Source organism: Anarrhichthys ocellatus, unplaced genomic scaffold, assembly GCF_004355925.1.
Source record: "Anarrhichthys ocellatus isolate YVR2014 unplaced genomic scaffold, GSC_Weel_1.0 scaffold207, whole genome shotgun sequence".
Lineage (NCBI taxonomy): Eukaryota > Metazoa > Chordata > Actinopteri > Perciformes > Anarhichadidae > Anarrhichthys > Anarrhichthys ocellatus.
In genome coordinates, this window is record NW_022280237.1 from 43,254 (window position 1) to 57,116 (window position 13,863).

The 13,863-nt window shown below is 40.8% G+C and overlaps 1 protein-coding gene across 1 annotated transcript; it reads right to left on the reverse strand.

Moving 5' to 3' along the window:
• Positions 1-90: 90 nt before the first annotated feature.
• Positions 91-10,862, reverse strand: LOC116400803 (mucin-17-like; the record flags this gene model as incomplete). Its single annotated transcript, XM_031878867.1, has 7 exons — positions 10,648-10,862; positions 9,494-9,763; positions 5,454-8,726; positions 2,129-2,251; positions 1,589-1,732; positions 756-875; positions 91-248 (listed from the first exon to the last, which is right to left on the reverse strand). Coding segments are annotated over exons 1-7 (4,299 nt in total), but the record flags the coding sequence as incomplete, so codon positions are not given.
• Positions 10,863-13,863: the final 3,001 nt, after the last annotated feature.

Genomic DNA, 13,863 nt, shown 5'->3' on the forward strand with positions numbered 1-13,863 from the left:
GTGTGTGTGTGTGTGTGTGTGTGTGTGTGTGTGTGTGTGTGTGTGTGAGTGTGTGTGTGTGTGTGTGTGTGAGTGTGTGTGAGTGTGTGTGTGTGGACCTCCGGTGGTGGTGAAGCTGCTGGAGGCCTCTGGGCTCTGCGAGCTGCCCAGCAGGCTGCTGATGGTGACTGTGTACGTGGTGGATCCCTCCAGACCGCTCAGCTGCTGCTCCGCTGCGTTTCCAGAGACGGTGATCCTCAACTCTGAGTCTGAACACACAGAAACAATCAATCATAGACATTTTATTATTATTATTATTATTATTATTAGTTTCATTATTATGGTTCTCTGCTGTAATTAAAGGTATAATATGTAACTTTTACACATCAAGATGTCTAAAACTTAAGAGACCTATAATATATAATCTGTTGTTTATTTATATAATCCCAAAAACTATTTTTAACGCCAGAGAAATCTGTAATTTAATCTCGGTAAATATTGTTTATATAACTTTAGTCACTTTCCAGGTTCAAATTAATAATACAAAATATAATCAAGAAATAAACGATGATGTATTGTATCGATGAATCTGTATTAATCTATAAACTATATATATGAAAAAGAGCTCTACATGTACGAGCTGCAACATTACAGTGATGAACACATTAATGCATCAACATTAATAAATGAGACATTACTGTGAAATGAAGCTATTCTGATGCAGAAACATAAAGTTCTGGTTCTTGGGTGTTTGATGGGCGGATGACATCACTCACCGGTCCCGGCGCCGTAAACGATGGCGTACTTATCAACGGCGGCCATCGCTGGACGCCACAACAACAAGGCGCTGGTGTCCGTGACGTTTAAGGCCCGGAGGTCTGTCGGCGGGTCGGGGACTAAAAGAGACATAAAGATGGTGAGAATCATCTTTATTCATCTGCACCAGAAATAAAACAATTACTGAATGACGACACGTTGTTTGAATTCACAAAAAAAGGCAAAAAAAACAGACAAACAAAGAAAGCAGAGAGAAGAGTATTGTATGTGGTCACATATTTGTGGTATTTTTGAGACCAGACTCAAACTATGTGTATAAATATACGTGTATAAACAATAAGATCTCTGCCGAATTCATCCCTAGATTACGTTCAATGTTAGCTTAGCCTAGCACTGATGGATCCAAACTCCATTCAGAAAACAAACAATTTAAAAGTTGTTTGCTTGTCGTCTTGCTTACAGACCTGACGAAGCATGAATTCACATATTTTCTACAAATCAGCATCATTATGTAGTTTTATCTGTTTATTGCAATTAAATCACTGTTAATGTGCTGATTTTAGGTTCATACCGCTGAAGTAAATTAGCGATACAAATAGAAATACGAAAATTTTAACTCTTGACTTTCTTAAAGTGAATCTTATAGAAAAAAGAAAAAAGGAAACTCTCATAACTGCTGAAAAACAACACCTCATGATGCAGTAATGCAGGGGCGTTTTTAAAGTAAAGACATCTCACTTAGAAAACACAGGATGCTTCATATTTGAACATTTGTTACATTCTCATTGCATCCAAGAGCAGCTCCGCTAAGACACAATAAAACAGGACTCACGTGTCGTGACGAAGTCTTTCATCGGATCGCTCTCGTCCAGTCCGAGGACGGAGATGATGCTGACCTCGTAAGAAGAACCAGGTGAGAGCTTCGATAGGCCGAGGGTGGAGTCGTCCGAGTCCAGGGACACGGACACCGGCTCACCTGCAGACACAAAGGAAGCTGAAACGTGCGGGACATTGCAGATTCACTGATACTCTAATCAATTGTGGCTGAACGCCGGCGAGCTCGGCTGTGTTCTGGCCCCAGAGTAGAATATCTAAATCAATCAGCGCATGAAAAACAATGTTATTCTTCCACATTGATCCAAATACTGAAGGTTCTGCTTCAAACAATATAAAGTACTGTACTATTACTGTAATATATATATAAAAATCGGATTATATATGATTTGAACATTACATCTCTGACTCTTTGGTAAGTAGCCAAGAAAAGTAAAAGCCATAATAAACTCAGAGGTGTCCTGAAAGAGAAAATAACAGAGACTTGTTACATATCATTGTTAAATAAATCAAATAAAACATGAATGTCAGTTCTCACCCTCCTCTGTGTGGGTGTAGGTGACTTTGAAACCACTGATGGGCGTCTTGGGTTTGGTCCACGACACCGTCAGAGAGTTTTCCGACACCTCACTGAAGACGATGTCGGTCGGAGGCTCCGGGCCTGAACGGATACGAAGAATACCATGAGAGAGGTGGATGAAAGCACGGGAAGGAGATGTGGGAAGTGAAGAAGAAGTAAAAGAAAAGCTGGAAACATGAAGGAGAACTTATGAAATAGGAAGAAGAAACATCAGGTGAAGTAAAGAAGTGAAGGTTTCAAGAAAAGACGACAAAAGTGGCCACTAACAGAGTGAAAACAGTCTGTTCAGCATTATTTTATTCATCCACACGTTTGCTATTAGTGCTCTGGTGAGTCTGAGTGTATATATGTACAGTGCAAACATATATACAGTATACAAATCATATACAGACACGAAGTAATACAACAATTAAAAGCAAGATGATGGATCCTGGATAGCAGCGAAGGAAAGAATGGTGAGATGTAATAGTTAGCTGGTCACTCACAACCTGTAAATAAAAGCGTGGCCGGAGTGAAGCATGTCAACACAAAGGGAGAGAAGATGAATGAAAACAAACACATTCAGATATTAATCCGACACAGTCAGAGGATTCAAAGCGCCGGGAAGTAATTTCGGGGACAGATTTTGAATCTTGCTATAGTGTGGATTATTCTTTAGGTAAAAACAACTAAGAAGTGCTGGGTATCACATTTAATATCTTATTATATTACACAATCGTATTATTAAAAATAAGAACAAGACTCTTTTTGGTAACACCCAGACCTGTGAAATTCTAAAACTTTGATATGTTCTTTCATTTATTTTTACTTTTCTTGTAAACTCATGGGATTAAAAGAATATTTCACTCACAAGATTATTATTTGTGTATCAGTAACCCACCCTGTTTCTCTCACACCGCCACGGTGAACGAAGACTCAAAACACTGAGAAAAGTCTTGATGATTTGAAGTAAATGGAGGCCACGTTTAACAAAAGCAGAACTATATCAGAACTATATCACTACGTGTTTTAAATGTTAAGGTTTTACCAAAGATGAACGTGTTTTTGAAGTAGTGAACATATGACTGGATTAATGAGTCTTGGATTATTCTGCACGAGTCGCGAGAGTTTGTAAACTTAACTAAGTATTTCACGATCTTTTCCCAAACCTAAGTAAGTATTTTCCGATCTTTTCCCAAACTTAACTAAGTATTTCACGATCTTTTCCCAAACTTAGTTAAGTATTTTATGATCTTTTCCCAAACTTAACTAAGTATTTTCCGATCTTTTCCCAAACATAACTAAGTATTTCACGATCAATCACAATAAATCCTTCAAACACATATTGTAAAACCTTCTGTCTGCTTCTCTCTGAAATCCATTTATTGTTTTTCCAAAACGTTGACATTTTTCCAGGGAGTGCAGTTAGTGACAGTGTGGGCTCCATGATAACGTAGGTCAATTCATCAAGAAGCCTCAGTTTTCACCGTGGAGGCATGACAGAAAAACGGTTTTCTTTAAGAATTCAAGGTAACACGAGGTGAGTAGCTGATATACAAATGGTCATCTTGTGGGTGAAGTATTTGTTTGAAACGTGGATCTGAGAGGTGAAGACAGACCAAACGTACAGAGACCAGCCGTGGTCTTACCCTGGTTGGGGTGAGAGGTGAAGGGGTGTCAATGAAGCTGGCTGTTAGCTTACCCTGAATGAGAGAAAACCAGAGCAGCAGTGAATGAATTGTGTTGTTATGTTGTTACTGTTGAACTCTCGTTTGATGTCAACTCAGGTAAAATAAAAGCTGCCTCACTAAAGAGGATATAGTTCTCAGTGTGCTGCCAGTCTGCAGTCCTTGAAGGCAGTTATTAATGTGGCTTGTAGCTGTTTGTGTGTTTCCTGCCAACATTTTAAAAAGATGTGTGGGTTGCAAATAAAGTATAGTAGGTGGTGAAGTATTAACATTCTTTAATATAACTTAAACCAATCCTTTCCTTTCAAAAGTACTAATAGCATTACAAGTAAAGCCATGCAATGTTACTTCAGGATAGTATGCAAGTATTATCAGGAAAATGTTCTTGTAGTATAAAAAGTAAAGTAAAAGTTTTTGCTAAACATTTCAGTTTAAAGATTATCAAAATAGTTGCTACTTAATTTTCTGTCAACCCACTAATTGTTTCAGTTTTACTTAAATATACTGTTCAGTAGTTAAATCTACATCAAAATATTATATTAAATATTGTTATATTTTACAAGTTCATGTGTTTTGTATGAAGAACTCTTAATTTATAAAGTAACTAAAGCTGGTAAATATTTGCTGCAAAGTAAAAAGTACAATTTTTCAGAAAATAGTAAAGTAAAGTACTAGTACCTCAAATTCGTACTCAAGCACAGCACTTGTGCAAATGTACTTTGTTACATTCCAACACAAAGTATAGTTTATGTTTGGTGAAGTTTAGGTAACTCAAAAAACATGGTGAAGTTTGCTTCTTGTTTTTATTTAAATTGTTGCTTATTTGCATAACATCTGCTCAATATTTGGATGGAAACTTAGTAGAGGTTTAATTTCCTTGAAGAAGTATTTAGTGCTCAAGTATAGAACTTAGAATCAATCAAATGATGAACAAACTGTTTGCAAGCTAACAAAGTTAGCCAACATGCTAAGGGAAAATCATGCTAATGTTGCTAACCTGCATCTACAAGCTATCTAGTGCACAACTTGGCTGGCTAACAATGTGACAAACTGTCAATGCACATCTGAGGTTTGACATCAAATAACCGAGTTTATGGTTGAGAGAGTGTTGTTATTATAATGTATGACTGCTAATTCATGAATGTTCATTAAAAGCTGATGAATGAGTGCACAAACAGAGCATTATTAACACAAAACACAATCACTTGATTGAAATTTCGAAGAAGATCCACTGAAAACAAACAAAAGAGGTTACGTCGTCACCAAACTAGTGATGAAATAAGACATGGGGTGAACCTGTAAATCGTGAGCTTACAGTTTTCAAGAGCACCACAGCACTTAAGCTCTTGAAATGGACATGGAGGAAGCATTTAGTGGGCGAGCAAACATTTCCAGTCATACCCAACACGACTGACAATTAGTTAACAATTATTTTTTTGGTTTGAATCAGCACAAGACATGTAAAGATACAAGATGTGTGCATGAGCGTTTTTTTTTTAATTTCAAGGTGATGGTGCGAGGTGAAATGAGCAAGTTTTCTGTAGAGGACTTCACAACATTGACGGTAATGTTGTCGCATTGTGCAGTTAATGGTCCACTGTCACAATGGCTTGTACCTGTACTGATGACAAGCTTGTGTAGTCTGGACAGAAGGCCGGGTCCCTTTCCAAGCAAGGTCACGGTGTACTCGGTCTGAGGAGGAAGATTCTCAAACTGGAAAGAGCGAGCTGAACCAGGAAGAACTTTTTTGAAGGTTTTGTCACTTCCTGCTACAGGTTTGGCTTTTATGCTGCTTAGGATCCTTTGACCTCGTGCAGAGACACTTTCAGGTACTCTATTTTCATCTTCGGATTCTGTTTCTTCAGTTGGATGATGCTTCGCTTCCTCCTCCTCATTGCCACCCTCTTTCTCTTTTTCTTCATCTTTCCCAACATCTCTGCTTGTCACCACAAAGTTTTTGAACTTCTCTTCCGGTGACTCCCATATGAGCGTAAATCCATCAGAGGTCCGGTTCGTCACTCCCACGTGGTTCAGAGGTTCCCTTGTGACTCCGGAAGAAGATCCATCTGATCCCGTTGTAGGTTTGGAATCAACACTTCTTGTCTGCTCGGGTTTACTGTCAAACAAATTTGTTGCGGTATTATTTGTTTTTGTTTCCACTCTCCGTTTACTCCCACTGTTGTAGCGTCTTATCTGGGCGTGATGCTGTGCGGTTGTACCTCTTGATGGTGGTTGGCGCTTTGGAAGTGGAACTGGTCTCGGGGCTTCATGTCTTGAATCGGAGGAAGTTTGTTTGACATTAAGTCCACCTCGACTTATAGCTCCAGTGTTTTTGCCAGCATTGACTTTCTCTTTATGGGTGTCAGAGTTTGAATCTGGGGTGCTAGTTGTTTCTCCTCCAGATTTAGGGGTTTGGATCGGAGCATTGTCCCACCCTTCTAATTCATTAATCTGTGGTCTGATGGTTGCATCATGGCCATCCATTTGGGAATGTGGAATTACTTCTGCAGTGTCTTGTTCTCCTGATTGTCTAATTTGGACTCCTTGGGTAGGCATGGTGGCATCCTGCCCTCCTGATTGGTTTTCAGGGGTATTATCCTTTTCTAATTGCATAATTTGACCTCCAACAGTATTGCCTCCATTTAGCCTTTTGTTTGGGAAAAACTTCCTCATGGGCCCCTTATGTGGGTGTTGAGGTGGTCTCAGGTTTGTGCGGGTTTTGTTTTGGAAACGTCCACCATACAGTTGCGGCTGACGGATGTAACCACCTTTGTTAGTGGGGCGATGAGAGGAAGGCACTCCACTTCCTCTGATGGTCTGATTGAACTCAGTGGACATGATTGTCGAGGACAATCTTGTCCCAACTCTGTCTACATTTTTGCCTACTTTTGGCCCTGTATCTTCAGTTCCATAGGATTCTTTGGAGACAGGAGAAGAAGAAGTGGCTGGCAATTCAGTGGAAGATACCTGGTCTAACCTTGTATCTGATGCAGGATTTAAAGGTCGAGAGGGCGGAGGAAGCAGCCTCAAATTTGGATGAGTCCGGTTCTGAAGAGCTCCAAAGTTTGGACGACGCAGCAGGTATCCTCCATTTGGAGGAAGACGGTGAACTGGGATTCGTCCTCTTCCAGTTGGCATCTTTTCCTGGTTTTGTTCAACTCCAGAGGATGCAGTTGTAGTTGCCCGATCTTTGTCTCCACTCGTACCCCTTATTGGTGAATTTACCTCAACTAAAGAGTCCTCTGAGGCAGATGAAGATGGTGAAAACGATAATTCACTCGTGGATGTATGCCTGGTCTCTGTCTCTCCTTTCGGGACGAGGTTCAAACGAGGAGTCAAATGGTGAGGAACTCTTGAATTTAGACGGGTTCTGTTCTGAAACGATGCAAAGTTTGGGCGCAGACGACGTACGTATCCATGTTTTGCAGGTGTGCGTTGGAAAATAGGTCTTGAGGGCGGTAGTTTTCTGTCTTCAGGTGATGTAACGTCAGTCGTACTTTTGCGGTTATCAACATGTGGTTCTTTACTTCCAACTGAACCTGATTTATCTGAGTTGGAAAGGGATGATGATGGAGTTGATCTTGGTAATGATGGTAGTGATGATGATGGTGGTGACGGTGTGGATGAGGGGGATGACATTAACAGTGTTAGTGAGGATGATGGCGCTGCTGTTGGTGAAGATGGAGCATGTGAAGGTGGTGCTAAAGAGGATGGGGATGATGGCAATGATGATGACGGTTCACCTAAAGAATGCGATGATGAATGTGGTGGTGATGAAGCTGCTGCTGATGAAGATGGACCAAGTGAATGTGATGATAAAGAGGATGAGGACGATGACCGTGCTGATGATGATGAATGTGAAGTTGATGAAGGCAATGACCAGGACAAGGATGGCGACAATGGCCTCAATCCCCTTAAAATCTGCTTGCTCGCTGTTTCTGCATTAACAGAGAGATTTGATGGTTTGGACAGGTGAACAGAAAAAGATGTGATATTCAAACTGTCAAAAGTGTCCGTCAGGAGTTTGAGTAAAGGATCTGTTGAATTGTCGCGGTCCGTCTCTGCAGACGAGGGTCTCAAGTCATCTGTTTCAGAGGAACCTTGATCTGAACCCGGTGTCTTTCCTACCAGCGCAGTTCCATCACCTCTATACCCACTGCCTCTGCCCCGATGGGGTAATCTAATGTGTGTCACTTTGACTTTGTTCATACATTTCTTCTCTTGGCTTCGAACAGTCCCAGTTGGCTCTGAAGACACTGGAGCAGTGTCGTTTCCCTGGCCTGTCTTGCCAACATCTGGTTGTTCTTTGGAGCCGACATCAACGGTTGGTTCCTCGGAGCTACTTTGTCTGTTTGTATCTGAATCGGTCCCAGACGTTATAGCTGGATTCTTGTCAACCCTCCTCTTGGTGCTTGATGCCTCCACATCCGGGCCTCTCATAGACAAAGCTATTGTCCTGTCTCTGATAGTGGGGACACCTGGTTTAGGTTTTTTGGGTACAATTGGTGCCTTCTTCTTCTGCCCCACCGGGGGCTTTTTCAAAGAGCCTGGGCCAAACTGTCTCCATCCAGATACGACTCTGGTTGTGTTTAAACGGAAAGGGCCTGAGACATTTGGCTTCCTGTACAATGCAGACCTTTCTGTGACTTTGGCCATGGTGCCATTTATTCCCATCTTTTTGCTGACCAGAGGTTTAGTTCTTGCAATCACAGAGGTTGTGGAGTCTTTGTTAGGGCCAGCTATACCTCCGACTTTCACTTCCTCCCTCCTCCCCTGTTGGTCAAAGACGTGAACCTCAGCCGAGGGGTTAAACTCTTGGTGTCCGTCGCCAACATCTTGTCCAGGTGCTAGCGTCAAAGCTGCTGTGGTAACCCTTGGAAAAGTCTTCCCTAAAGATGTGAAAGGAGTAAGCATTTGGATTCAACTTTAAGGTCGTCATACACTACTGCTGTTAATAATCCAGAAGAGCTCACATCTAGTAAAGGAAGAAAAGCAGTTTTAATATTCATTACGATACTTTTCAGGAAACCTGATTAACAGTAGTTTGTCAGTTATTTTGCAAAAGAAAACAAACAACTCATGGCAGTAGGATCCATGTCGAACCTGCAAGGAGAAAATTGAAATATGATTAATGTTAAGCATGGACATGATTGTTGCTTGTTTTGGAGATTTCTTTTCAATCTCGAAATGACATTGGACCAAGCTTAAAACGTAAAGGATGAGTCTGTTGTTATTCTAGATTTCCTACAAATCACATTAAAAAGACCAAAACCAACAATGTGTTAGTCCGTCTCGTAATACTTTCTGACTTCCTGTCATGTGGCTCTCAGCTCCAAGCCCATTTGTTCCTACTGAAGACGTAGAACTTGAAAAACGCAAATATAATTTTCTTAAACAGCTGGTAACCGTAGTATTTTATCAAACAAATAGAAGGAAATAGTGCATTTGTTGGGGACTATTTTCAGCGGCGGATTAATCCACATTTGATGCTCGAGTTTTCAAGGAGTAGTAGTGGAAACTTTCCCAAAAGAAAAGAGGAGTTTTCTTAAATCAAACAACACTGTTTTGAATTTTGAAAACTATTGTGACATCTTTTGAGCTAATATAAGATTGTTCATCGATGTCAATAGTTGAGAGGAACATTGTTCCTACTCACCTGGTGTAACCTGATTGGTTGCTGGTTTGCTCCGACTCGTTCCCTTCTCCGCCACCATTTCGACGTCGTACAAACGCCCCGCCTCCAGCAGCCGGATGTGGGCGGAGTCTTGTCCAGCCGGGACCGTCATCTCCTGACTCTTCCCCGCTCCGTCGTTGGGCGTGACGGTCAAGCGGTACCTGTCGATCTCACCCTGCGACTGCTCCCATTGGACCACCGCAGACGTGGATGTCGTCTTGACGACTCGGAGGTTGGAGGGACCGGGGGTGACTGAAGACGAAGACGAAGAACAGTTTTTACATCCTCCATTCTGCCAGGTAACATGTAGCTGTGGGAGTGACTCCATGGTGGAAAGTAGATAAACTTAAATTAAATTTACTCTGCAGATTTAGCACCTCCTCTTAACTCTCCAGAACTCACAGTTCAAACCTCCAAAACGTGCCGTTCACAGCCGCCCTGCAGCTGCCACAGACAACATCTTTCACAGGAAAGGCAGCGAGATGGAAATGTTTAAACTCTGACAGTTTGGGCGATTTAAGCTGTGTACGTCGGCCAATGGGCTAGTCAGAAGCACCGTTATCTTACTAGAAACTGTGCTTTTAAACATTTGTATGCATAACTGTCAACTGCAATGTATTCATTATTTCAGCATCTGCCATATTTGATGAATGTGGCTTTTCACAACGCAGATATTTACAGCAATATTCTTGTATTGAAGCTCTAGAACACGGCAGCCGTTTTCATCTGATGTCAGGCATTGATTCCTTATAACTTAGCCACTATTACGTTATCTTCTTGCCAACATAACTCAGCTAATGTCAAATAGCAACGTGTCGGCGGACTTTCCTTCAACATTGTGGATGCAACCTCCAATCCAGTTGCTGTATTTCTTTTGTTGGATCTTTACAGACTTATTGTCCCATGGTTCGATGTTTGAACACTATGCTTACACAAGTCAAATGTTAGGACCACTTCAACATAGATATACAGACCGACTAGTTTCCCAGACTGTACTCGAGGGATTCCTCCTGACCTCAGCATGACGTAGCAAAATGGCCGCCGTGTGAGGTGAGTTATGCACCATGAAACATGGCCTCAATAGTCTCAATACATTTTTCATTTATAGGAAGGAGGAATAAATAAGGACAGCTCACGGGTCATGAATTCAGTGGAACTCTCGGCTCCCTTCCTGCCGTCGATGTCTCCGGTGACGCCGACGGTGTATTCCTGACCGGCTGCCAGGCCCGTCTGGGTGAAGGTGGTCAGGCTGCCGTCCACCTGGACCCTTATCTGCTGGTCACTCTCCTTCTGTGAGGACCAGACGAATAAACAAAACAAATGAGAGGGAGTACAACATATATACATGAATTACTCTTTGAAGAGACGTGGAGGTGCACTGCAGCTTAGTGAGATGCAAAAACATCTGACATGAAATATTTATTCTTAAATAAAAACAAGGAAATATTAAGATGGAAAATAAGTGAAATCACTCCGCATATGAAACAATAAACATTATTATTAAACATTATCATTATTAAAGAACATGTTGCCGGTGAGAGGGAAGTCTGGGTCTGCCTGCTTGGCCTGTTGCCACCGCGACCCGACCCCGGATAAGCGGAGGAAAATGGATGGATGGATGGATTATCATTATCTCCCAGTTAAAGGGGTTTTTTGGGGCGTTCTTCCTGTTCCGATGTGAGGGTCCCGGGACAGAGGATGTCACATGTGTACAGATTGTAAAGCCTCTGAGGCAAATTTGTGATATTGGGCTGTACAAAATATATTATAATATATATATATATAGATATATATATATCTATATATATACAGCAAAAAATGGTTCCAAAATAACAATAACCCTAATAAATAAAATGCAATATAAGTGTGAAGGACACAGTGAAGTTACTTGGTAAGTAAAGTAAAAACCAAATAAATTTAAAAAACTACATTTTGATCACAAAAAAAACTTCCTCCTGGTTTCTTTTCTAATGTTTTAAACTGTTAACTGTTAATATAAAAGCTTTCGTTCAATACTGCTTTGATTTTATTTCCTTTATTTATTCATTAAGCTTTATATTTAAATTCAAACTATCAAGTTATCTACATCAGTTATATTTGTGAATTAATTTACTGTATACGCAGTAATAAATCATTTTGATTTGAATATATGGATCAAAGAGTCACAGAGAGGCTGTTCAATAGAGGACATGCACTTATATCTGAACGCTGTCGCATCTGATCCATCAGCACTTGAAAGTGTTTAAAGTTATTAAAGTGCAGCACAGTGACGGACCAGCAGAGGGAGTGTTCTCCTCCTGTTCCCTCACTGACGGCTGATTATTAGCTCTAAACTATTGGATCAAACACATCCTGAGTAATAATATGAAAAACACACCATGATGTAATCATTACCATTAGAGTGCATGAAGAGTCTGAGCAGACGGAGTGGAAACTCTGTGCTGTCTGTAGGGCATCTGTGTGTGTGTGTGTGTGTGTGTGTGTGTGGGCGAAGACACTCGCTCTGCTGTATTTTTTACTTCTGCAGATTCCAGAATCTAAATGTACTGAAGTAGAACAAAAAATAATCCCGAGGGGGAAGTGAACTGCACTTGAAAGCCTCGTTGTTTGTTGACTTCATACATTCAGTGATTGCTGCGCTGAGATGTGACCATGAAGCCACATTTTAAAAGCTGCAGGATGATGATGATGATGATGATGATGATGATGATGTTAACAGTAAAGAGGCTCTAGAGACAACAGTAGCCCACAAAGTGAAGACATTTAAAAAAGGAGCTTTTAAATCAAATGGTTTTATAAATTGTTTTTAAATATTTCAAATATTATATATATGAGTTTGATTAGTGCTATATAAATAAAGTTTATAATTTTTTTATTGTCATTTTTGTTTATTAATTAATAAATTATATTTATACTATCAATTGTTTTTTTTCTTCTGTAAATTACTTTGTAACTTAAAGAAAAACGATAAATAAAGTTAATTATTATTATGATCATTATTTATAAATATATAAACAGGAGGCAGGGAGGAGAGGCATACAGCCAAAGAAGAGGGGCAGCCTTTAGCTGGGACCAACCCAAAGCTCAGGTGTCGCCCATCAGTGGCCGATAAACATCCTGGAAGACAACTGAGGAGAAAACAGGACACAGACCCATGGTGGAAGGGAGGGGTCGTCACATCACACAAAGTTCTCATTTATTCAATGTATTGTTGAAAAGCCTGGAACTTCATGAATTAAACGCTTACTCAGCAGTGACTCAGCTGGGAGCGCTGGGCTGGCGTTTCTAATGAATGGACACTAATGGCCATGGTGGTGGCTGCCTGGCGACGGAGCCTCAGAGGACGCTTTCATCCACTTCCACATGAATGAGAAGTGACATCATTAAAACTGAGACTCCAATAAATTCACGATTTGCTTTAAAACAAGTCGAAGCTCTGTGGCGTCGTCGCGGGGCGTTCAGGGACCGTGGTTCTTTCTGGACACGAGGAGCTCTAACTGGGATTCTGAGTAACTCTGCATGTTTATGATTGTTGATATGTTGGTGTAAGCGTTATATATTATACTATATTTACATCATACAACACTTGATTTTATTGTATTAAACAGTTTTTTGATACTCGGTCATATTCTGTTTTATTGCTGTACTAATGTGTTACATTACATTACTAACTATTACCTTATATCTCACATCCCATACTATATAATACAATATTATGTTAATTTGCTACTTATTTTATTTTTGTTTTTTTTGACCATCTCCATCTTGGTTTTATGACCGTCGCCATCTTGGTTTTTGACCATCTCCATCTTGGTTTTTGACCGTCTCCATCTTGGTTTTTGGCCGTCTCCATCTTGGTTTTTGACCGTCTCCATCTTGGTTTTTGTCCGTCTCCATCTTGGTTTTTGTCCGTCTCCATCTTGGTTTTTGACCATCTCCATCTTGGTTTTTGTCCGTCTCCATCTTGGTTTTTGTCCATCTCCATCTTGGTTGTTGACCGTCGCCATCTTGGTTTTTGTCCGTCTCCATCTTGGTTTTTGTCCGTCTCCATCTTGGTTTTTGACCATCTCCATCTTGGTTTTTGACCGTCTCCATCTTGGTTTTTGGCCGTCTCCATCTTGGTTTTTGACCGTCTCCATCTTGGTTTTTGTCCGTCTCCATCTTGGTTTTTGTCCGTCTCCATCTTGGTTTTTGACCATCTCCATCTTGGTTTTTGTCCGTCTCCATCTTGGTTTTTGTCCATCTCCATCTTGGTTGTTGACCGTCGCCATCTTGGTTTTTGTCCGTCTCCATCTTGGTTTTTGTCCGTCTCCATCTTGGTTTTTGACCATCTCCATCTTGGTTGTTGACCG